The sequence below is a fragment of the Penicillium psychrosexuale genome (genome assembly GCF_028828465.1).
Source record: "Penicillium psychrosexuale strain IBT 29551 chromosome Unknown utg000002l, whole genome shotgun sequence".
Taxonomy (NCBI): Eukaryota; Fungi; Ascomycota; class Eurotiomycetes; order Eurotiales; family Aspergillaceae; genus Penicillium; species Penicillium psychrosexuale.
Window position 1 is genome coordinate 1,465 of NW_026643187.1, and position 22,905 is coordinate 24,369.

The 22,905-nt window shown below is 47.0% G+C and overlaps 10 protein-coding genes across 10 annotated transcripts; 5 read left to right on the forward strand and 5 right to left on the reverse strand.

The window, feature by feature from the left end:
• Nucleotides 1-1,067: 1,067 nt before the first annotated feature.
• On the reverse strand, nt 1,068-1,964 carry N7518_001121 (aminoglycoside phosphotransferase family protein; the record flags this gene model as incomplete). Its single annotated transcript, XM_057182049.1, has 2 exons — nt 1,068-1,520; nt 1,572-1,964. 2 exons carry the CDS (start codon nt 1,962-1,964, stop codon nt 1,068-1,070), a joined length of 846 nt encoding a protein of 281 aa, XP_057043499.1.
• A 416-nt stretch (nt 1,965-2,380) lies between these two features.
• On the forward strand, nt 2,381-2,563 carry N7518_001122 (uncharacterized protein; the record flags this gene model as incomplete). The annotated part of the gene is made up of 1 exon (XM_057182050.1): nt 2,381-2,563. The coding sequence occupies one exon, from the start codon at nt 2,381-2,383 to the stop codon at nt 2,561-2,563; it is 183 nt and encodes a 60-aa protein (XP_057043500.1).
• Nucleotides 2,564-3,176: 613 nt separating this feature from the next.
• On the reverse strand, nt 3,177-4,412 carry N7518_001123 (NADP-dependent oxidoreductase; the record flags this gene model as incomplete). The annotated part of the gene is made up of 4 exons (XM_057182051.1): nt 3,177-3,655; nt 3,714-3,845; nt 3,899-4,185; nt 4,237-4,412. 4 exons carry the CDS (start codon nt 4,410-4,412, stop codon nt 3,177-3,179), a joined length of 1,074 nt encoding a protein of 357 aa, XP_057043501.1.
• Nucleotides 4,413-5,427: 1,015 nt separating this feature from the next.
• Nucleotides 5,428-6,050, reverse strand: N7518_001124 (uncharacterized protein; the record flags this gene model as incomplete). Its single annotated transcript, XM_057182052.1, has 2 exons — nt 5,428-5,898; nt 5,925-6,050. 2 exons carry the CDS (start codon nt 6,048-6,050, stop codon nt 5,428-5,430), a joined length of 597 nt encoding a protein of 198 aa, XP_057043502.1.
• Nucleotides 6,051-6,542: 492 nt separating this feature from the next.
• N7518_001125 (MDR family MFS transporter) lies at nt 6,543-8,454 on the forward strand (the record flags this gene model as incomplete). The annotated part of the gene is made up of 6 exons (XM_057182053.1): nt 6,543-6,743; nt 6,815-6,926; nt 6,983-7,219; nt 7,278-7,393; nt 7,471-8,077; nt 8,144-8,454. The coding sequence occupies 6 exons, from the start codon at nt 6,543-6,545 to the stop codon at nt 8,452-8,454; spliced, it is 1,584 nt and encodes a 527-aa protein (XP_057043503.1).
• A 2,093-nt stretch (nt 8,455-10,547) lies between these two features.
• Nucleotides 10,548-11,095, reverse strand: N7518_001126 (uncharacterized protein; the record flags this gene model as incomplete). The annotated part of the gene is made up of 3 exons (XM_057182054.1): nt 10,548-10,697; nt 10,819-10,923; nt 11,009-11,095. 3 exons carry the CDS (start codon nt 11,093-11,095, stop codon nt 10,548-10,550), a joined length of 342 nt encoding a protein of 113 aa, XP_057043504.1.
• Nucleotides 11,096-12,846: 1,751 nt separating this feature from the next.
• On the reverse strand, nt 12,847-14,147 carry N7518_001127 (uncharacterized protein; the record flags this gene model as incomplete). Its single annotated transcript, XM_057182055.1, has 3 exons — nt 12,847-12,874; nt 12,929-13,859; nt 13,913-14,147. 3 exons carry the CDS (start codon nt 14,145-14,147, stop codon nt 12,847-12,849), a joined length of 1,194 nt encoding a protein of 397 aa, XP_057043505.1.
• Nucleotides 14,148-17,257: 3,110 nt separating this feature from the next.
• Nucleotides 17,258-18,310, forward strand: N7518_001128 (uncharacterized protein; the record flags this gene model as incomplete). The annotated part of the gene is made up of 1 exon (XM_057182056.1): nt 17,258-18,310. The coding sequence occupies one exon, from the start codon at nt 17,258-17,260 to the stop codon at nt 18,308-18,310; it is 1,053 nt and encodes a 350-aa protein (XP_057043506.1).
• A 949-nt stretch (nt 18,311-19,259) lies between these two features.
• N7518_001129 (sialidase family protein) lies at nt 19,260-20,354 on the forward strand (the record flags this gene model as incomplete). Its single annotated transcript, XM_057182057.1, has 1 exon — nt 19,260-20,354. The coding sequence occupies one exon, from the start codon at nt 19,260-19,262 to the stop codon at nt 20,352-20,354; it is 1,095 nt and encodes a 364-aa protein (XP_057043507.1).
• Nucleotides 20,355-20,905: 551 nt separating this feature from the next.
• On the forward strand, nt 20,906-22,382 carry N7518_001130 (NAD(P)/FAD-dependent oxidoreductase; the record flags this gene model as incomplete). The annotated part of the gene is made up of 6 exons (XM_057182058.1): nt 20,906-20,959; nt 21,010-21,054; nt 21,107-21,154; nt 21,221-22,114; nt 22,173-22,246; nt 22,301-22,382. 6 exons carry the CDS (start codon nt 20,906-20,908, stop codon nt 22,380-22,382), a joined length of 1,197 nt encoding a protein of 398 aa, XP_057043508.1.
• Nucleotides 22,383-22,905: the final 523 nt, after the last annotated feature.

A 22,905-nucleotide genomic window follows, 5' to 3' on the forward strand; every position in this document is an offset into this window, starting at 1 on the left:
AGTTTTAAAATAATTAAGGCTAGGCTATAGTCTATACCTAGGGTAGATAATTCTTAGCTAACTATTCTACAGCCGCCCTATACTATATTATTATATTTTAGCTATTACTCTTTATTTCCTAATTATATATACTCCTACTAGGCTCTAGTTCTAGAAATTAGTAGGGACATTTATAATAGAGTTATATTAAAGTATATAAAATTAAAAATAAAATTAAGTAGGAATTATATATATATATACTCGGTACTAAGAGAAAGATTTAAAATGGTACCGGGCAAAGTAGATGCGCGCGGGAACCAACCATATCTACCAAATACCCGTATATCACCGTATATAAACTTGGTTGAGCCCTGAACGGCCCTCCCCCATAGGATAAGAAGGGTGCTTGCCATCTTGTGATCCCATGTGGTGGGGCACCTATATATATATACCACTGCAGTGAAGTCAGTTCCCATGAACTGACTTTGCTATGACCTTTTGGTCTAATGGGTAACTGTGCGGAGCAGTGGCCGTCGGATCTCATAAAGTCAGTTCATAACCGGGTCTTAGAGGGTTGTGGTTCGATTCCGGCGCGTGCGGAATTTATCCACCTATTATTATAATCATGCCTTTGGATTGATTATATAATAGCCTCTAATACTCAACCCGGACAAGGCCTACATTAAGCTGCTTCGAGTTCTGCCTCGCTCTTACGTGGGTCCCTTGGAGGGCGATATATATATACACGTGGCCTCTCTTACTAAGAAACCGGAGATAGCGATCTTCTGGCTTGGTTGACCGATTCCGGCCCGAGGATTGATAAGCACATTAACCTTAAAAATCGGGCAAAAATCCCAGGTGTGATTTGCATTTAGTAGGGGAGGATGTGATCCCATGTGGTGGGGCACCTATATATATATACCACTGCAGTGAAGTCAGTTCCCATGAACTGACTTTGCTATGACCTTTTGGTCTAATGGGTAACTGTGCGGAGCAGTGGCCGTCGGATCTCAATCTCAAGCTAGAAATGGATCTGAAAGCCAACTTTTGTCATTCCCCTTCGACGTCTCATAAATCAGATATACTCCTCAAGGATCAAGTTTATCAGGTTCATAGAGGTCCATCCAAAAAGAACCATCATGTGGCCTAAGTCTGCGATGAACATCCCCAGCCCTTTTCCAGCCAAAAAAGCCGGCCATTTCCCAATCTATGAGCCCCACAATCTTGTCATCATTAACGATAACGTTCGAATCAGTCAAGTCATTGTGCATGAAGCTCATGTCTGGATCGGTATTGTTATCCGAGAAAAGAATATCGCACTCGAGTGGTTGAATGCGACCATTGCTGCGAATGTTGGGGTCAGGCACTACGTAGGAGCGGAATTGGCATCTGTTGGTAGGCTTGATGGAATGCATTTGTCGTAGTATACCGCGTGCTTGATCTTTGAAAGACTCCATCTGGGCTTGCGAAAGATACGGCCATGCGACGGCTAACGAAACGCCGGGGAGTCTTTCCTGGATCAGAACCTGGCGGCCATTGATCTAAGGAAGTGTGAATAAACTAGGCGTGAATCAAGTGGCGACAACAAATACCTTTCCAGCAAAGTATATTTCGGGCACTTTAACCCCTTCCAAGGAGCTCTTCGCGATGGCAATCGCTTGGATTTCATTGGCATCGGCGTACGAGAAGTCAATATCCCCATGGGTGGTGCTCCGCTGCTTATGCAGATGGCTTGACTTGACGATGATGCTTCCAAGTGCAAAAACGTCGCGACCACCGTCATCGGCGGGATAAATTCTAGCGGTTTGGTCACAAAGGTCAATGACCGACGCCCAATAATTCAACGCTTCGTTGGACTGGGAATTGACATGCTGAAGGTTGATGCGGAAGTCATTTTGTTTGCAATGGTACCGTCCATAAAGCGGAATATCCGCATATGGGTCAGACGGTGGGATATCGTCTGGCTCTGTTGCATAGGGATTCATTGTTGAAGCAGATTGTGTAATCAACCTTGGTAAAAAAATAGAGAAGAGAGATATTAACAGGTTTTTTTCCGGTGAACTTTGGGTTACTCTTAAAAGATTGATGGATGCCGGCGATGGCCAGGATTTGCTTCAAGGGTCAGCTAGCTGCCAAGAGAAGGCGGTCAGCCATTGAATGGATGAGATGGATGAGATGGATGGTGACACTTGACTTCTGAGGCCCAAGCACGAGGGTACGGTTGGGTGCCCGGTTCAGGTAGGTTTATGTTTGATTTATTACTGGCCTATGACTAGTTACATAGCTGGCAGTAGCCTTAGGCAGATATACAAGAGTAACACCTATATAAAGGAGACCGTCTACATGACAATTCGGGCATTGCTCTCATTCTCTGAAATCTCAACTTTATCCCACTATCAACATGGCCAAGCGATGCTCTGTCTGCGACCAATGGATTAAAACAGGTGGTGGGGCCCACACCTGCCCGGGTGCACCTCCCAAACCTCCCTCCAATCCCAAGTCCAAGATGGACGATGAGCTTCTCGCTGTCTCGAACGGTCTTGAATCTAAAGGCACCTTGCTTGATTGTGCTGGTTTGGTCTAAAACCCAAAGCAAATTGTGAGTCACGGAGCCACTTCCATACTTGGTGCAATGCTTCTCAACGTTCCATATGCTAATAAGAATCAAGTATCGTTGGCAAAGAGCTTGGCTGCAAATTGAATACCAAGTCTTGTACCTTCTATAACAGCTTTTCTTTCTTTTTCTGTTGGTAAACATGCTCGCAGAGCGGAGAATCGATCCCGCGCTGAGGGTGGGGATGGATTTTACCTAATCGAAGCCAGAATCTACGTCAGCGATATAGTCATTCGAATCAAACTCGGTAGACTTGTGAGTCTAATTGAAGACAAGCACCATTGGACCTGTTCTTTTGCTGTAGTATATTACAGTGGAAGTTTATACCCCTAGGGGCAAAGCCCTATCCTTGCTTACTCTAGGAGGAAGTTACGACTGCCTGCGCAAATACTCCCCTCAAACAGGAAGGAACAACCAACGGTACAATCCTAAACGGGAAGGTACGAGTTCAGCAAGTGCCAATCGTGACAAGGATCTTACCATCTAAAACCTGCCGTAGTGCGCCCAGGCATATCCTTTACACTATCACATTTAGTATTAGAGGCGCATCCATGAGTTTACCTATTCATCCAGCAAAATATATCTAGACAAACACAATCACATACTTTCCAACTCCCCCTCTCCCATCAAAGACTACTTGACATGCCTTCCGAACTGCCTTGATATCCCTGAAGTCTGCCTTTGTTCCCACAATCGTCTTCAACTTTCCCGCTTCCACCCATTGCCGAATCGAATCCAGATCGATCGCATTTGGTTCCAGAAAGATAGATGAGTACGTTACTCCATAGCGAGATGCACGAGCCACTCGGATTCGATCCATCACGTTCAAGCCAATACGGATAGCGAATGGCACGGTTGCCTTGTCTTGCTTGTCTGGCGATCGTCGCATAACACTAGAGTTTTGGAGCACATCTCCCGAGGTGAGTATAGTCACTGTAACGATGGTTCCTTTAGGTCGTATAAGTGGCAGATACTCCATCGCACTTCCTGTGGTGTCGAAAATAAAATCGACGGATTGCGGAGGAATTACAGTCTTGGGATCCGACTTTTTATAGTCGATGACTGGTACAGTACATGTGAGCTCATCTTGCGGCTTGAGTCTGAAATGGAGTCTACTTACTTTCGTCCACAACTCCCTCGCCCAAGAGCTCCCGCACCTTGGGCACTTTGGCAGTGGAAACTGTGGTGATCACTTTGCCAGCTTTAAAGACATTCTTCGCTAGCTGACAGGCGAAAAGGCCCGTTCCACCCACTATGACAAGGTAAGCATCCAATAGTTAGTAGTAGAATTTGAGAAAAACCTACGCCCAGCAGGTATGAAAACGGTTTTTCCTTCGATATCGCCTTCATAACCACGAAGCGCCTGTAGTGACGTCATAGCCGCCAAGGGAATAGAGGCAGCGTCTTCCATTGAAAGACCCTGCGGTTTCAATGCGACAAATTCTTCAGTCGACCTTGCGAGCTGACTCCATGATCCTCGGTGACATTCAGGCAATCGAACAAAGACCTCGTCACCGGCCTTGAAGCGCGTCACCTGGGATCCGGTATTGACAACCGTGCCCGCACAGTCATACCCAATTTTGTACGGAAAACTTCACACATAAGTTAGATGGAGGATCAATCCGGGAACACAAGACTCTCACCTGTCCTTAAGGACCATTTTGGTTGCCCCAGAGGCTTTTTTGACATCTATCGGGTTGATACTCGCGGCATGGACTTTGATCAATATGTCGGTGGGGCGTTCCACGGCCAGGGCGGGAACTTCGCCCAGCTCATATTGATCGGGCGTAGTATGCTTTGGAATATTGATAGAAAGCATCTTGTCTACTGTAAGAGCAGCGGAAGCTACTCGATACCGAGCGAGACAGTCATTTTATTGTGAAGGTCGGGATTGATCTGTTCCATGGCCGAACTTCGATTTGACTCGGAGCTTCAATTCGCCCGACTGATGGAGAAGACGCCAAGAGCCCGTTGCCGTTTCCGGTTCAACGTCCGCTTTTTGCCGCGGCTACCCGGTTACTTGGCAAGAACCGCGTAGTCAGACCTTTTTCTTTTTCTTATTCATGTAGACCACAGCGAGGATTGATTAGAGACACCACCGCCTAATGTTGATAGGAGCCTCATATTTTTTACCAGATTGGTCCCCATATGTTGATAGCATCTGAATTAAACCGCGTATTAGCGAGTAATGAACACCCTTGTCGAAGGTTGCCCGGTCATTGGTAGGAAGGTATCTGACTTTTGATACTCGACGGCCATAGAAGCCATTTAAAAAACGTACCAGGAGGAGGTTCCAACCACCCTGCAACGGATTTCGACGATGGGCTAAGGAAGGCTCGACCACGGAATCAAACTGTGAAAGAGGGGAACCATGATGAATGGAAGCAACGAATGGGTTAGATAGAAAGGGAAATAATCAACAGCCATTTAACAAGGCCCAGGAATCGTTTCATCCGGTCGTAGACGTAGAAACTTGTTGCCACCATAGGAACCATTTTCACATAGCCAATGGTCATTCCAACGTAAAATCCCCTCAGTCCTCTCTCGAGGTAGATACGTTGGACTGTCTCTAAAATTCCAGACTGAGTACCAACAACACTTGCGACTTGTATTCGCCGTCGAAGAATATCGATTGGGTAGGAAATTGTTTGGGCAACTATCCCAGCGACTGCTCCGCAAAAAAGCTGGGCAACAGCAGTCAGTCGAGTTGATGATTTTGCTTCTAGAGTATAGGGTGCAAATGTAGATGAGAGAAGCAAGTCTCTTACTTGATCGTGGGCCAGGAATGACGTCCCGGCATACGGAAGTATGCCCAACATAATTGGGGCAATTCCTCAATAAAGATGTGACAACCTCCCGTTGCCTCGACCTTCAAAGTAAATTTTCCGAGAAATATCAAGCCAAGATGAAGGATTCGTATGCACTGTTTCGAAGGCAAGACGAGTACGCATCAACTCAAGAGGATATGTGACAAATGTGGATGTCGCACCGGCCATACTGCCGCATAAAAATCGACGGAACGGTGTTTCCTTCTCAGGGGTCATGATAACTGCCATTCGGAACTGTTCGTATGCAAGGAAGTTGATGCTGGCATAAGGAAAGACGCGGATCAAGCTTGCTGTGTGCCCTTTGAAAAGCGCAGATATACCATATTTCGTTTGAATGACTCTGGCAGCCTTAATCAAGCCCTTCCAGTGGGCCGAATACTGTACAAATTGAGAATGAGAGGTTTGGAAAAGTATCCTGACCCTGTCCAGTGGGCCACTACAGTTTTTGCCTGGATATCTCCCGTTAGTGATCCTTTGCTGGTATTAAAGGTAGTAAGGCTTACGGCACAACCCGCGATACCTCCGGCTAGGCCATTTCGTAAAATAATGTTCAATTTTCGGCTGTTCTCATTGACTTTCATTGTTTTCAAATCTTCCGGGACTGGTGCACTGACATGTGTGCCACTCATTTTTCTCTCGAGAACCAACTAGTGGCTTAGAATGACGCGAGAGGAGTAAATTCCTACCCATCGGCAGCATATGTTGTACACCATACAACAAACGCCGGATATTACACGGTGTTCGGTGGATATGTACCCCACCGGTGGGGTAATCCACTGATCGACCAGATGGTGCTCCATTCGGTGGGCAAGACGGAAAAGCCGAAGGCTAGTTTGATACATACCTCTGGATCTGCGCGATTCAAGGAGAGACCATAGCATTCGGCTTCTGCTTTCTATTATCTCTTATATCCGAGAGTCGATATGGATCTTTATTGGCATGCTGCTTATAGTAAAGGAATCAATTGCGCAGTGCTTCTCCTTTCCTCTTATTTCCTAACTCCAGAGCTTCGAAATATGTTGATGGGTGGTAAGTGGTCTTGTCTAGCTCGGAGTGAACGAAGTTCTATCCCACAATTCGTTCAGCACCTTATCCATCCAAAAAGAGGTTACAAAATCAAGATGGCGAACGCTGAAGTTGATTATAATGCTCTGGAGCAGCGCTCGCTTCACGAGAAGGGTTCATCGGAAGTCCAGAATACCGACCGAGGAAACCAATCGTCAGTCTCAAATGGCGATGAGGATGAGTGCCCTGTAGGCTTAAGATTGATATTTGTGGTGGTTGCTTTGATCTTGGCAATCTTCCTGACTTCATTGGATTTTGTGAGTGTCCGACGCTTGCAAGGAGCCCAGCAAGGTTAGTATTTGCTAACGAGAACCTTTATTATCCGCAGACAATTATTGCCACGGCGATTCCACGGATCACAGACGATTTTCATAGTCTTGGAGATGTGGCTTGGTATGGCTCGGCCTTCTTCTTGGTTACAGCTGGTTTTCAAACAGCTTGTAAGCTCCATCCATATAATTTTGCTGTACATCGCCCCGCTGATGGAAATGACTAGGGGTCAAGGCGTATGGCTTTTTCAGCCTGAAAATCACGTTCCTGCTAGCCATCTTCCTCTTCGAAGTTGGAAGTCTAATATGTGGTGTTGCACCTACATCGGTGGCACTAATAATTGGCCGCGCGATCGCTGGTCTGGGTGCCGCAGATGTGAACACTGGTTCGTTTACCCTGGCTGCGTTCTGCGCACCCCCGAAAAAAAGACCTATCTTCACTGGATTGATCGGTCTCTCGTATGGTGAGTTTTACAAATCTTTATGCAGACCATACGCGGGTGAGCTGACTAAAATTCATAGGAATTGCATCCGTCTTAGGGCCACTGCTTGGTGGTGCTTTTACGGAAAAGGCTTCATGGAGATGGTGTTTCTATATCAACCTGCCCGTGGGGGCTGTGTCCGCGCTCTTCATTGTCGTCTTTTTTTCGAAGCCCAGCTGCCTCCAAATGATAAATCCCACGATAATACTTCTTTGTGGTCTAAATTCCTTCAGATGGACCCCATCGGAACCTTTCTGATGCTGGCCTGTGTCACTTGTTATATCCTCGCGATGCAATATGGGGGTGAGAGTTATGCCTGGAACAGCTCGGTTGTTATAGGCTTGATTGTCGGATTCGTACTATTTCTAGCTGTTCTTTGTGGATGGGAGCTATACATGGGCGAGATGGCCATGTCTTGCCCTCGTTTAGTAAAACGGCATGTAGTGTCTTCGGCTGTCGGCTTCTTCTTTTTCGGCTCATACATTGTGGTCATCTACTACCTGCCTGTCTACTTTCAGAGTATTGATGGCGTGTCTGCTATCAGTTCAGGTGTTCATAACTTGCCTTTCATCATCTCGGTGTCCATTTTCACGGTTCTTAGTGGCGTCTTTATCTCCATGACTGGCTATCCCGCACCATTCATAATCTCAGCAGCTGTAGTCAACACGATCGGATGCGGTCTTATTTATACATTCAGCATTGGTACCAGCGCAGGTAAATGGATTGGATATCAAATTCTAGCCGGCGTTGGCAACGGATTTTGTGTCCAAGTCCCGATGATTATGGCGCAGGGAAACAGCGATGCATGTGATATGGCGGCCACAACTGCTATTCTGATGTGTAAGCTTGATCACTCCCGTCTGCATTTGACTCAGCATGCTCATCTGATCCTGATAATATATTTAGGTTTCCAAACTATTGGTGGTGCCTTTATGCAATCCGGTGCCCAAGCCGCGTTTGCAAATCGGCTACTCATCGAACTTCCTCACACTGCTCCGAATGTCGACCCTACGGCCGTAGTAGCTACGGGAGGTACAGAGTTACAATCCTTTGGCTCAAGCCTCCATGGAGTCCGTCTTGCTTACATGGACGGAATTAAAGTGACATTTGCATTCGCGTGTGCTTCAATGGGGGTGGCCTTCATTCTTGCTCTGTTTTCTCGGCGGGCAAGAATTGGGAGTGAACCAGCCAATAACGCCATGGTGCCTGCCGCCTAGATTGAAGAAGGCAGTATCATCAATCGCATGAGATTCTGGTGCTTAGAAATAATTTCCATCGGGCTCTATCATATGGTTGAAAGACGTTGCATATACCTATTACAAACTTGAGTGTCCAACTTCAGTCCATTTGTAGAGGGAGAGGAGAACAAGCGCATCAAAAGCGAAGATGAAGGGAAAATAGATCTATACTAGCTTAACAAAATTAACCCATCTTATTGGCCCTCCAAATAGCATGGGTGCCCCAAAGCATGATCCATTTCCCTTCAAAGTGTACAGTCATTTGAGTACTACCACTGACTGGTGCAAAGACGCGACAGGTCCGACGGGACGATTTTATACCTTGCACGATAGTATCCGAGTCTTTTCCTCTTATTCGACTACTCAGTGGGGTGTGAGACTGGAGGCCCATAATATCCTCAACCAGCAGACTGTGGAAGCGGATGTCGACCTTTTCCGCTAGGTATTCCATGGATTTGTCGAGAAGCCCGCAGTTCGAGTTTCTTATCCCGGCTCTTAAAAAGGGAGCAAATATTGTAATTTGTCATCAACCATGGTGTTATCCCCGACCCCGGAACTGTCCCCTGGATGGAATATCAAGCATCAGGTGCATGGATCTCTTGGGCCAAGCGGTTAACAATACTGGTGAGAGGTCCGTGGGTGACTGGACGGATTTCTTCAAAGCATTCTTGGTTCAAATTTCTGAACTCCTGCAAGCGCCAAAGAGCACAATGTGGGTTGTGAAAGCTGAGATCAGTCATGGCACCGGTACAACCTCAGATTGCTCAATGAGCATTCACTACCAAGGTGTTCCAAAGATTTGAATCTTATATATTACTACACCCGTTGCTGCGTATAGTATTTGGTCGCCGCATGCCGATCGCAATTTAATTTTCCCCTTCGTGCTATTCTCTTCCGGCTTGAAGGTTGTAAATTTCTCGAAGGAAAAATTATTTCAAGCTGGCAACTCTTCGAGCTATGTACATATATTAGTTGACATGCTGCAAATTGAATATAATCGACTCATTCTCTCAAACCATCCGCGTAATTCTTTAATACCTCGGCAATGATTCCGCACAGTTCGGATGCAGTACTGTTCTTGAAGACTACACACCAGGCATAAAGTAGTTGTATGGAACATGGTTTTGACACGAGCAGTGGATCTAGATCTATCTCTACCAGTGTTTCTTGAGTTGCTTTCAGAATTTCATTATCCTCTGAAGATAGGTCTGACCTGGCGCGAATAGACTGTCGCCGAATCCAGAAACTGTGAAAAAAACCTTCGGGGTATTAGTTATCGGTCATACGAATAATTAAGAGACAGTACAATTGCATGATAGAGAGCAAAGAAGGACTGAAAAGGAAATACCCACAGCATTCTAAAGAATAAATATTAAAAAGTAACTTGGAGTACCATCCTGAAATCGATGCTGACTGGGACATTCCCATCTTGACTGAGGTCTGTAAGGCTTCAATAGCACACCAAGCAGCTCTTGTACATGTGCTTGAGCCTGATATTCCAACTTTAACGTCGTTCAAGCTGGAAGAGACGGTTTGCACGTTTCGGGTCGCAAGAGCTGATCCGAGGGGCCTGAAGTTTCCACACAGTAGAACATGAGCTTGACGATACAGGGAAAGCGCATTCGCTAGAATCACCCCGCCGGGGTATCTTGGAGAGCAATGGAAGTCCGGGCTCTGCTCGGCGCACATACGCCACCTAGCCAGAGCTTGTTCAAGTCATTGCGTTAGTGCCTGGGTCTGATCTAAAAGCGAACAAATCCTGGTAGAGATTTGCCAGTGGTTAACGATGCCATGCGAAGTCAAATAAGACGCAAAAATGCTCAGTCGAAGCGAGGGTGCCCACTGAGAGGAGAAAAGATTGGCCATTGCGACTGAGAAGCGAATCGGCGGTTTGAAACTGGACTTTCTAGTCTCGGACCACGCCTATAGGGATATGCTCATCCGTTCAGATTCCTCGCATGGCAGAAAACAATCACTTATATCAATATTCCAAGAGCAGTTAACTGTTTGGAAGGTGACGCCTAGCGCACCCAGATAGACGTATATCGAGCAAATTGTTCTGCCAAGTGACGTTAGATATGTACAGATTGTCCAAAATAAGATGATTCCACATACCGCACAGTTGTCTCAAAGTCAATCCACTTCTGCCATCGTCGCAAAAGATCAACGTCTCCTCCGTCTGACTCTGGTGCGTAGGGGGGAAGCTTTCTGTATTGAATGCCCTGACAAGTCGGAACATTGATTAGTAGCTTTACTGGAGTAGATCCTCCGAGGAGTGACAGTGACAAAATACTGCATAAGGACACCCTCTAAACAAAGGATTTCTCTACTTGTCACACTTACCTCGATCAGAAGAGAGGCTAATGACGCTGCTTCTTGGAAGGTCCGGAAATCTCCACTCTTCGTACCGTTTGCCATAACTAGAAGAAGATACTGCAGTACCCATAGCTGTTCATCTGTGATAGTGAGCTGGCTCAGTTGAACTTCTTTTGAGTCAGGGAGCATGCTTCATAAATGGGTTTGCCTTGCGTACATATTTGATTGTATAGGCTTTAGACATGCGATGAAGCGAAGCAGCGGTTAGCTCATCGTCGTAGTAGCTGGTGCCGATGGATGCCATGGCAAAAATCATACATGGGGGAGCTAGGTCTGCCTTCCAGGTTGGCGTATGGATACATGGTATGTATATGAGGAAGCACTCGGCGAATGTGTTAAGTAATCTTTCTAATGTGAAGCGACTCGGAAATGTGAAACTGATGACAACTTCGGTCTGCAGGAATATTTAAGCACTGTGGGCTGGGAGATCCAGTACGGGCATCGGTCTGCGGCTTACCGATGTAGGTGTATGGAATGCGGAAGCTAATTCACGCCACCTGTGCTCCGAGATGGCAAAAGAGCCTTTCCATGCTGGTGAATCTATTACCTGCGGTCGTGATTTCGTGGCAGCATGATGCTTTGGGGGAGAAGCAAAGCTATTCAATGCCAAGTCGGATTGCGAGTTTTCTTGCGCTCTCTCGGTCGGGTTTTTATACATATCAGACTCGAAAGATAGCGGAAAGTCGAGAGCTGAGATCCAAGAGTCTATGGTCGGGCTATTGATTTCCGACATGTTAGTTGGGTCGAAGGCGGGAAGCCACCCTGTAGCTGTTGAGGGCTCAACTGCATTTTGTGCCGTCACCGATAAGATCGTGGGACTGGATGTCTGCATGAATATTGATTGCATGGACTTCGACGGATCATTATTGACTTCCTGACTATGTTTTTGGGTTCCCATGTGGTTCCGTGAATGGTGCCTTTTCAAGACATCTTGCCGAATGAAGCTTGCATTGCAAGGGGTACATCTGAACGGGCGCTCATTGCGATCTGGAAAACATTTGGTTAATATCTCGGGCACCGAACGGTTTGACGGACCTAGGAGAGCGCTCGTATCTGCAAAGGTGTTCCCGCCGAGCGAATGTACAACCACAGTAGGAGCATTGTTTTCCACGGCGCGTAACGTCAGGTCCCGTAGTATCACTCATTCTCGTTTATTGACATGAAATTAGAATTGCCCCTAACATCTCTCATTCCCAGATTTCCGTCTTCCTAGTCTTCAAAATCATGACACTTGAAAGGATAAAATACCTCACTATTGGGTGACAGGAATGACTTCTGTACTGACAGGGGCGAAAATGCCAAAAGTACGTCTCGTCCTCATAGAAAGAAGGATGGCCCCGCTTGGTTTTCTCCCTTCGCGGATGTGTAAGCGGCGTAAGCCAATAAGATCGGACAGATTAAATTAATGCCTAAGGTATAAGGCACTGAGGTCACATGCTATCTTTATTCCTACCGCTTCTAGCTTCCTGCATTCCCGTTGGTCACTTTCTGCCTGATATTATCATTGGTCTATCTCCTCACCGCTCACGGGTAATTCTGCCAGTCCCATCAAAATTCTTGGACCAACATAGAGTGGTGGAAGCTTGTACTTGAACAAAAGTTTTAAGAATGTGCACGTATACAATCTACACTGAAAATAGGAGTGATCAACCAAGGTAGGCACTGTGTAAGATAGATGATGATCTAGCTACTAAATGGCTTCATGTGGACGAAGACACAAATATCGTCTCGTTTGCAAATCAGGAGCAGCATGTTCTACAAGATAAGCAAAGAGAGATATGCCAACAGTATGCCTGTAAGACGGATAAGGGAAAAATAAGTTGTAAATAAGAGAGGCAGCGGGTGAAGAAACGAAAGAAGTCTGTCTGCCAAACTGCGTGGGAAATAGCGAACGCCCAAATGCATCATGGGTCATTCATAATGAACATAGATTCTATAATACATCATCAGGCTGATACCAGATATTCAAGCCGGCATTATCAAGATCCCGCTAATCTAGCAGGTGGTGATGTAAAGACCGAGACTAGAAAGGTTGTTAACTGATATCCAAGGAGAAATATAGGGAAAGGGAACATACGGAGAGGGGTTGTAGTCTTCGAAGAAGTTAAGGTCGGTGCTTCCAGAGTTCTTCATCTCGAAAGCGACAGTCTGGCCGCCAGGACAAGAGAAGGTAGAGATGACGTATGAGTTACCGGGGGAAACGGTTATGTCGCCGAGGTCCTGGGACACAGAAGGCAGGTTGTTAAAGGTAGTAGACTCGTCGACAGCGGAAGAGAGCTTAGCGAAGTCGATCTTCCCGTCACCGCTAAAGCTATAAGACGAAGTCTCGAGGTCCTGGAGCTCGGGGAAAAGGAATACCAGGCTGCAAGTTTTACCGGAGTCGGACGAGGGAATGTCGAAGTTGAACGCGCTCGAGATGGTGGAGCTCACGGTACCATTGTAGGAAGTACCAGGCGCAGTGTCAGGCGAGGAGGAGTCAACAGGGACAATCAGGTGGGGGTATTCGTAGCTGCCGGTGGTAAGAGTAGTGGGGCAAGAGCTGCTAGAGGATCCAGTCGCTGTAGTAGAAGATGCAGAACTGGTGGGGACAGATCCACTGTTAGAATCGCTGGGCTGTGAGCCACCACCAGCACTAGATGGAGAAGGAACAGAGCCCGTGGGAGCAGGGGCGGTAGAGCCAGAGCCAGAGCCTGGGGTGGATGAGACAGAAGAGAAGGTTGACGGAGCGCTGGAAGATCCGACAGAAGAGGGAACAGCGCTAGCAGATGACGACGAGCTGCCAGAACCAGAGCCCGAGTTTGAACAGGAGTCGGCAGTCAACTCCACGTTCACACAACCGGTGACATCGGACTTGTTGGGGGTAGTGTAGACGTTCAGACCACCGTTCTGGCCTGTGGCACAGGCAACAAAGTCCTTGCTACCGTTGTACTGGAGCTCACCCTGGGAGCTAAGAGAGAAGCCAGGAGTGGGGGAAGCACCCTCGTCACACTGGAACTGAGTAGTAGGGGCTATTCACTAGTCAGACATGCTTTAGGTGATATAAGTTGAGATAGTCACTTACGGGTGAGAATGCAGCCACGGCCGTTTGAGTCAGTGATAGCACCTGTAGAATCGATGCAGTATTGAGCGGGCGACAGGCTGCTGTCTCCAATGCGGTTCTGGCCATCACTTAGCTGGCCAAGTTCGCCGGAGGCACCACCGGAAGAGGTGAGGTGAAAGCAGCAGCTGTCACTACGGCTAACGAGGGCGTTGGTGCTGGCAGCAAAGGCAGCGATGGTGATGAAGTTCTTCATCATGATTGCTCTTCAGCGAATGTGGAAGGGTTGGTGATAACGAATGAACACGGTGAATGTCCTTGAGAGAATTAATTCAAAAATCTTCGAATCTGATATCGACCGCGAGAGTTACAGCAGAGATCAATCTAGAAGACTCAGTTCGTGGAAGGCGCATCTTTATAGTATGCGGTGGATTAGAGATCTAGAATTATGAATCAAGGAAATACATGCTCTAGCAGGCGGCGAAACTCCCCGAGGCAAAAACAAACAAAAAATAGAAACGGCGTGCTGTCAGGCAACCTGGCACCATGTGAGTGAGACCCGGTGGACCGATGCTCTGGGATCGAGCATTGCAGGTCCGAACCAGCCGGAGCGAGATGTGGTAGTGACATAGTAGGCGCTGTCTTAACCAGATATCCATTTCATTAAATTGTGGAGTAAAGGACCATGCTTGATAGTCCACTTACAACCCAAGCTTGGACATGGACAACGTCCAGTGACACAGGCTGTGGACCCTTTCTCAAGGTCCATTTGAACCTGCTATCCACGGTGCAGTTGAAGGTGGCAAAACACCTTTTCCATGGATCGTTCGTGGTTGCATTCTCCGAAAGGCTCAGATTGTTCTACCTCCGGATGGAACGGATGAAGTTATATATCTTCGGTAAGAGACTGCGGGACTTTGTACAATTGATCGAATGCAATTATTACCAGGTGGGCGGCAGTACATGGCGAGAACCGGGTACTTCGATACTGTCCTCTAGCTTTGGACAAAAATAGCTAAGCATAAACTCGGGTATGCTTGCTATACTGCCCACTTCCAGCCAACAGAAAGGAAATCGCTACATAAAGGGCTAAAAGGACTAGACCATGTCAGTGACAATGGCCGATTCCCCGAAAAGTCCCTGTCTCTGGATAAAATTAGAATAAGATATTGAGAGTTGCTACAGTGGACTGGTGGAACTGGGACTTATGCATCATATGTAATTGGACATGGACAAGTGTATGACCTCAAGACGAAATTCAACAACAAAGAAGAAGAAACAAGACTGGATGCGAAGCGGTTTTTACCAAGTGGAGCCCGTCTTAACCAACAATAGTCGCGGCTCTCTTTGTTCCTTGTCCGTTCCTTGTTCACCTTGTTCGCCACCACCAATCATAGTTAGTTTCTACCTTGTGGGAGTTACAAAGTACATTGTTTGGCTTTTGTTGTTCGCTTTGTTTTGTGTACGTAATAGTTCATGCCCCACGATGTGTGTCTTTTTTTAGATCTAGTCCTTAGACTGACGATCAAACATCGCTCTCGATCGATCACAAACATCCCCACTAGATTGTTTTAGACCAAATGATATCAATTAGAATTCGGACAAATTATTTGATATGCATATTGGGTGGTTAGCAAACCCTTCCCAATGCTCTCATAAAACCCTTATTATATTGCTTAGTGTTCAAATATGGATTCCCTGGCTGTTGGTCATTCTAACTTGAGCCATGTCGATCGCACTATGGCGATCGTACTATGGACGCGACGAGTTGAGTCAATTGGGGAGTGGGGCTCCATATAATGACATACATCTTTACATAAAATTGACACGTCGTGCGTCATACGATGGTGATGTCAATTTCAAACTCCATACCCCGTATGTTGTACTCTGTACATCTAGGTATACCCACATCCACCCCTTTCGACTCCACAAAGACAATCCGATCGCACTATACCGTCAAAGACAACTACTTCTTTCCAACCGCAGCTGTGATCAAGGCAGGAGAAGCTTCAACGCACTATAATGATGCTATTGACTGATGGAAGATGTTGCCAAAGATTTCTCATACATCCCAGCCATATCACAACTTCTGCTTTCTATGGATATTCATACCTCCGTGGACATGCTCACACAGGTCCTTTTTGACATCGCTGCCCAGCCCGGCCTGGTCAGAGCTCTGCGGGAGGAGATAATAACTGTGACTCGGGACAGTTAAATCAAGGAAATTCAACGACTGAAGGCTGTCACAATTAGGAAGACCCATCATACATTTCCGTTTTTTCAAATATTGACTGATCCTAGCCCCAATGCCCCCGTCTTACCACTACCGACGTTGAGTTATCAGACGCAGTTTCTATCCCCAAAGACTCCACCATCTTGATCTCCGCGGATAAGCATGTGGGACGAATGTAATTATGAAACCCGGAGAAGTTCGATGATTATCGTTTTCTCAAGATGCGTGATGTTCCCGGCCAACAGACTGTTGCTAAAATTGTTGCACCTTCTCCGATTCACTTGGGCTGGGGCTTTGGGTAGCATGCCTGTCCTGGAAGATTATTTGCAGCCAACGAGACACGCAACTATGTGACCGGACGATTATGGGCAGCGGGTGGAATAGTACAGGCTTTGGAAACAATTTATGGTGTTTATCTTGGCCTTTACATTACTCAGGAGCCTGTCGCTGAAACTCTTTGGGGTGCGATCCTGCATAAGATCGATTCCAAGGGCTTCTTCAAGATGAGCACTAGTGCCGGCGCACATATTCTCCAGATCACACAAGATGAATAACCGATTGACTTGGGTAATGGTGCTATTATGCATGTTTCATGAAAGAGGTTACGGGAATGGGCGCCGTAGATGTAGAAAGATGGGGCTGCTATGAACATGTTATGCCTAGCTTCTCAAGGGTCAACCATTCTAATTCACCTATGAGAAAAATGTCAAGGAAAGTAGAGAATGTCCAGAGTCACGAATCTATATTTAATTACATTTTATTCCGTGTTTGAAACATATTGATAGCTGGTTTTCTAACTGCAACTATTATAATCCAATGTCAATCAGACAGCCGAGAAAATTCGAAATAAATTTACCGCTCTTTCTGTCACTCTTCATTGTTGATGGGTACATCCAAGCAAGGCATAGCTGTTCAAGAATGTACGAGTTGACTCCGTCGATATCAAAACATCCCGATCGAGGAATGCCGAACATGGTCTACCCACATTATTGGAGGAACAATAATAATAGCCGGTGAATTTGCCGAGCATTTGCAACTTCTTGGCTTATTGGCGCTTGTATTGTAGCAGCATATAGCTAATCAAGATATCCCTCGTTCGTGTTTTTATTTTCCAATGTCCGATCATTGTCGACAATATGCACTTATATAATACCTTGCTCAGCGGCCTAGCTATCCTTCCGGTGGCTCTAGCTTCCTGGCCTTTCTTCTACCGCACCGAAGAGATATCGACAACCTTCTATCACAATGACCAGCCCAATGTGAAAGTCGAGACCATCTTTCAATTTCCCAACAATGGCTCATGGATTGATAATATGGTTGTCCGATCAGACGGCAATCTTCTGTTGACGCGTCTGGACACCCCCGAAGTTTGGAATTTCGACACCACAACCGGAAACGCGACCCTCGCCTACTCGTTCCCCAATGTCACCAGCTGCTTCGGAATCAGTGAAATTGAGGACGATGTCTTCGCAGTTGTTGTGGGCAATTTCTCTCCCAAGACCTTCCAACCAGGCCCAGGCTCGTTCTCGGTTCATAAATTGGATTTTACCAAGATCAATGGTGAGGATAACGAGCGCGCACCGAAATTGCCAATGGCCTCGGAAATCATCGCGATGCCAGAGGCTGAGGCCCTAAATGGCATGGCCACTTTCTCACAGGGGTCAAATTTGGTTCTCATTGCCGACAGCCCCAAGGGAGTAATATGGAAGGTCGATACCAAGACAGGAGACTATTCTGTCGCACTGAATGATACCACAATGGCACCGGCGGAGGGTCAGGCTCTTCCTCTGGGTGTCAATGCTCTGACAATACTTGGTGACTATGTGTACTATACCGGTACAACACGAATGGTATATTGCAGAGTCAAGGTAGACAAAGATGTCAAACCCATCGGAGATTTTGAGGTCATTGCTAGTGGATTCCTTCCAGATAACGTTGAGATGACCGAGGATGGCATTGCGTATATTCCGACAGCTCCGCAGAACTCTGTTGTGCGTCTCACGCCTTCGGGGCAGATCACCCTCGTCACGGGTGGGCAAGTATCTACGCAACTAGCAGGTCCAAGCTCAGCTCGATTGAGCAAAGACCGACAAGTACTCTATGTTGGCACCAATGGTGGCCAAATTGCGCCGGTTTTGGGCTCATTCATCGAGCCCGCAAAGATTGTCAAGATCTCATTCGAAAAATAGGGAAAGCCTGATGCATCTAGGGACGCTTGGAATAACCATTGTGGACATTCGAAGTTGACGAACGAAAATTGATGGGAATATTGGGTTTCTCGGCCAGCTTGTTGTATAATTCGATTTATGAAGCATTCTATTCTTGAACACACGTGTCTCTCTCCGTCATCGTTCACATTCCAGATTGTGTGAGCAAAGTAATGAGTGCCTGCGAAGGTATCAGCTTTGTCTCTGCCATATGGTCGAAAGTGAGATAGTATCCTCACTCAATTGTATCAACCCAATGTTGTGGATCTTCGCACGACTTAACTCACGATCTCGAGCAAGCGATGTAAAGCCGGCCTGTATGTAACGGCATAATCTCCACCGTATATCCTGTAATGAGAGCGACTCCTGTGATCAGCTATGCCCCGAAGTTGGGCTACTTTGACCCAGCTGAGCTCGTGAGTGACTTTGGTCTAGTTCATTGGGAACTGATCAGGAGTATAGACGAAGATTGCGAAGTTGTTTCCCAAGCCAAAACCTATAATCGTGATACATGCCTTTCATACCAGGGAGCTGATTTCGTCCATGTGGAGTTGGCCAAATCGAATGGCCTTGATAGGCATATGGTCAACTTGGAGAGTGACGGTGGAAGGTGGCAAACTGCGCCAAACCGATGGTTAGTTATGGTGGTGTGCAACGCAATGTAGCAGTGGACGAAGAAGCTCACGATAGTAAGAACCGTGTTGACCTGACTCTGGTGATGTGCTTGTACCTCAAACGACTGAAATTCCACCACGCTCTCTCGGTCTGAGGTTCCGGACAGTGGACACCTGAGGTAGCCAGGAAATTATTAGCTAAGCAGTGCCAACCAATGACGTCATATTGTGATGTCTCCCCACGCAGAGTAACAGCATGTTGCAGCCTTACAGGACCAGTTTCTGTTCTGTCATACACTCGAATTTCCAATATCAAAATGCCTGGACACTTCGGTCAAAAGGTCCTCAATACCTTAGGTCTCAACGACCATGGCAATCAACAAAACTCCTCGGCCGTCCATCTTCCAGGCAGACTGGCTGTGAACAACGACGAGCACGGATTGTCCTCACCTCCTAATAATGGCACATACCCTCGTCTCTGCAGGCTCTCAGATGGCACCATCCTCTCGTCCTTTACCCGATTCCCCGATGGACAACGCTCACTTCGCGTCGCGAAAAGTACCGATAACGGCCGCACGTTCGAGGACTTCTCCGAGGTAACCAGGGGTGCCGGCGACGTGGATAACATGTTCTTGTGTGAGGTGGCGCCGGGGACAATACTAGCGGCCTTTCGCAATCACGACAAGGGTCCAAATGGCCCCACGTACTTCCGCATCACCGTCTGCCGGTCTACGGACGGAGGTCGGGTCTGGAAATTTGCTTCGCAGGCAGCTGAGAAGCGCCCTCCCTTGGGTATTTGGGAACCATTCATGCGCGTCGGACGCCAAGGTGAAGTGCAGCTTTATTTCTCGCAGGAATTTGCACATAACAACCAATGTACCATGCTAGTCGTCTCGCGGGATCAAGGAAGTACCTGGACTCAACCGACCTGTCTGCATGGTGACAAAGATCCTCTTCGCGATGGAATGTGCGGCATTGCACGAACTTTCGATAACGGTCGCGAGGCTCTTGTCATGGTATTCGAGACCACCCGGTACGGACCTTTCAGTGTTGAAGCGCTTATATCATACGATGACGGTGCCACCTGGGGTTGGCGCCATGAAGTTTTCCGCCCACGACCGGGTCATAATGCAGGCTCTCCTCAAATTGCCTCTTTTGCTGATGGATCCATGGCTACTATATTCATGACAGATGAAGATTCCAAGCACGTGGAATGGGTGAAGAATGCCTCTATCAAAGTCGTATTTGCTGGCCAGCCAGTTGATGGGCGGGTTCAATGGAGCTTGCCAACTCTTGTCTCTCCGGCCTCCAGCTTCTGGCCTGGAATCATGACATTGGATCACCACAACGTGCTAGCCACTTATGACCGTGGTGGACCCCTTGCCAAGACTATCACCTGGCACCCCGCGTAAACATTTGATATCGGAGGTACCTTCTATCTAGCGAGAGTCTGCGACTGGGTTCTAGGGTTTTCATACACATTCTTTGTTGTCTAAGTGGGTGGCTTGTCCTTCGCGTGCTTTGCTGGGCAATCTCCGTATTCCCCACACATTCCCAGTGGACTTGATAGTCCCAGGACATGCATGGATGGATAGTTGAATATTATTCCATCTCTTATCAAAGAGCACACTTGTACTCCGCAGTCCACTCAACAATAATACGCTGTAGCATCCATATGATGACCTCTCTTTCAAGTCAGCTTTTTCGCTGCCCACCTGGCAGTCAATATCCGAGATCGGCCTCACCCTGACTCGCGTGTTTCACATCGGATGCCGGGCCTTGGAGGTGGCGTTCGGTTTTCGGCGGATATAAACTATCCCGGTGGCTCGGGATTAACCGCATGGGGAAATTGATCTCGGAGTTAATCTGATAATCTGATCGGATTACAAAAAGGGCCAGTACTATTTATGTATAAAGGTTCTTCTGGGTAACGTTGGATGTTCCCAAAACTTCATCTTTCGAAATGTCGACCCCATTACGGAATATTATTGTTGTTGGCGGCTCGTTCGTCGGGCGTGTGGGTTCATTCTGCTGTACAAGATGGAATTCAACTAATGGTCAATACAGATGACAGCTCAGGAGCTAGCATCCATTGTGCCTTCAACACATCGGGTAAGCTATCACTGAGATCTACCTTCGAAGACGAAACTAATGTTTTGTGCAGGTCCTCTTGACTGAGCCTCATAGCCATTTCCACCACCTTTTCACCTTTGTAAGTTGACTTCGGTACCAGTGAACGTTCATTCCACTAAGCCTTCGCAACTAACATGCCCCATAGCCTCGGTTTGCGATTGTTCCGGGTCAGGAACACAAAGCATTCATTCCGTACAGTGGTATCTTCAAGGCGTCGCCCAATCCCTCCAACCATGGCGTAGTCCAGGCTCGCGTTCTATCGGTCAAGCCCAATCATATTGAGTTAGACCGTGAATGGCATGGCTCAAAAGAACTTCCTTTTGACTACGTCGTTCTTGCGACAGGCACCCGTCTCTCCAAGCCTGCGGCTATGGACGATGATGATAAGGCATCGTCAGTCGAGTATCTACAAAAGCATCAAGCTAGCGTTAAGAGATCCAAGTCGATTTTGATTGTCGGTGGCGGTGCTGTCGGTGTTCAAATGGCGACCGATCTGAAAGAATATTATCCAGACAAGGAAGTGACCGTGGTTCAATCTAGGCCACAGGTGATGCCGAACTTCCACTCTGGGCTCCATCACCTTATTAAGAGACGATTTGATGAGTTAGGGATCCGACTCATCACTGGCTCTCGAGTCATTGTTCCACCGAGTGGATTTCCCAACGATGGTAGTACCTTCGATGTCCATCTCACAAACGGTAACACCGAGTCCACGCAATTCGTCATCCTAGCCACCGGACAAACCCCAAATAACCAGCTGGCGGCAGACTTGAAGTCTTCTCGCCCGGACGGCGAGTCGGTCATCAATCCAGAGAATGGATTTATTCGCGTTAGACCCACTATGCAGTTCTTGGATGAGGAATGTTCGAATATGTTTGCTGTGGGTGATATTGCAGATACCGGTGCCCAAAAGGCCGCTCGTCCAGGCTCAATACAGGCAGCAGTTGTCACGAAGAACATACTGGCTTTAATTGAAGGACGCGCTGCCGAGAACACTTTTGTTAAGGGACCTGGGGCCATTCATTTGACACTCGGCATGGTAAGTCAATCAACCCTTTATGGAGCGAGATTTGAATAGGCTGACTGTTGTTTTCCAGAAACATAATGTCATTTTCCGCAATCCCGATACTGTGGATGGTCAGACAGAGCCCTGGATCAAGCCAAAGGATGAGTAAGTTCCTTTAATTCCTTATGTCACGCCAGGAGAAGCTAATATATTTACCAGTGGCCGAGAGGATCTGAATGTGGAAGCTATGTGGGAGAGACTGGGTATCTCGGTTGAGAATCCTCGTGAATATCACCTATAATCAATCACGAGGAGTGAAAGAAAGGGAAAGTAATGCCACAGAGAGGTCTACAAACTGCATAGGGCAACAGCGAGCACGTCAGAAACTATCATATATTATTCACATCCAGTAACCCTGTCGTGCGAAGACGACCCGAGTTTCCCGTGGATCGTGTCAATATGAAGAAATTGGAATTGTGGAAGATCGCAACATTCTGATTAATTGTTTCTCTGGCAGGCAGCTTGCCGTTCAGTTTTCTGTGTTGCCAGTCTCTTTGTATGCCTGCAGAGATGCTTCTTCTGGTTTCTGGCGGATGGGATCTGTATAGAGAGATTATAATCATTCCCTTAGTATATTGCTATCACGGACAATGCAAATCGTCGGGCCAGCCTAGTTGTTTATTATCAGACAGCATAGGTTGATTCTTCGCAGACCATTTGCAGTGTGCCGTTATTTGAAAATCCGGACTAAATAATTTTAAAATCGCACATTTAACACACGGCGATGGAAATATCTATGGTAGAACGACTTCAATTCACTAGAA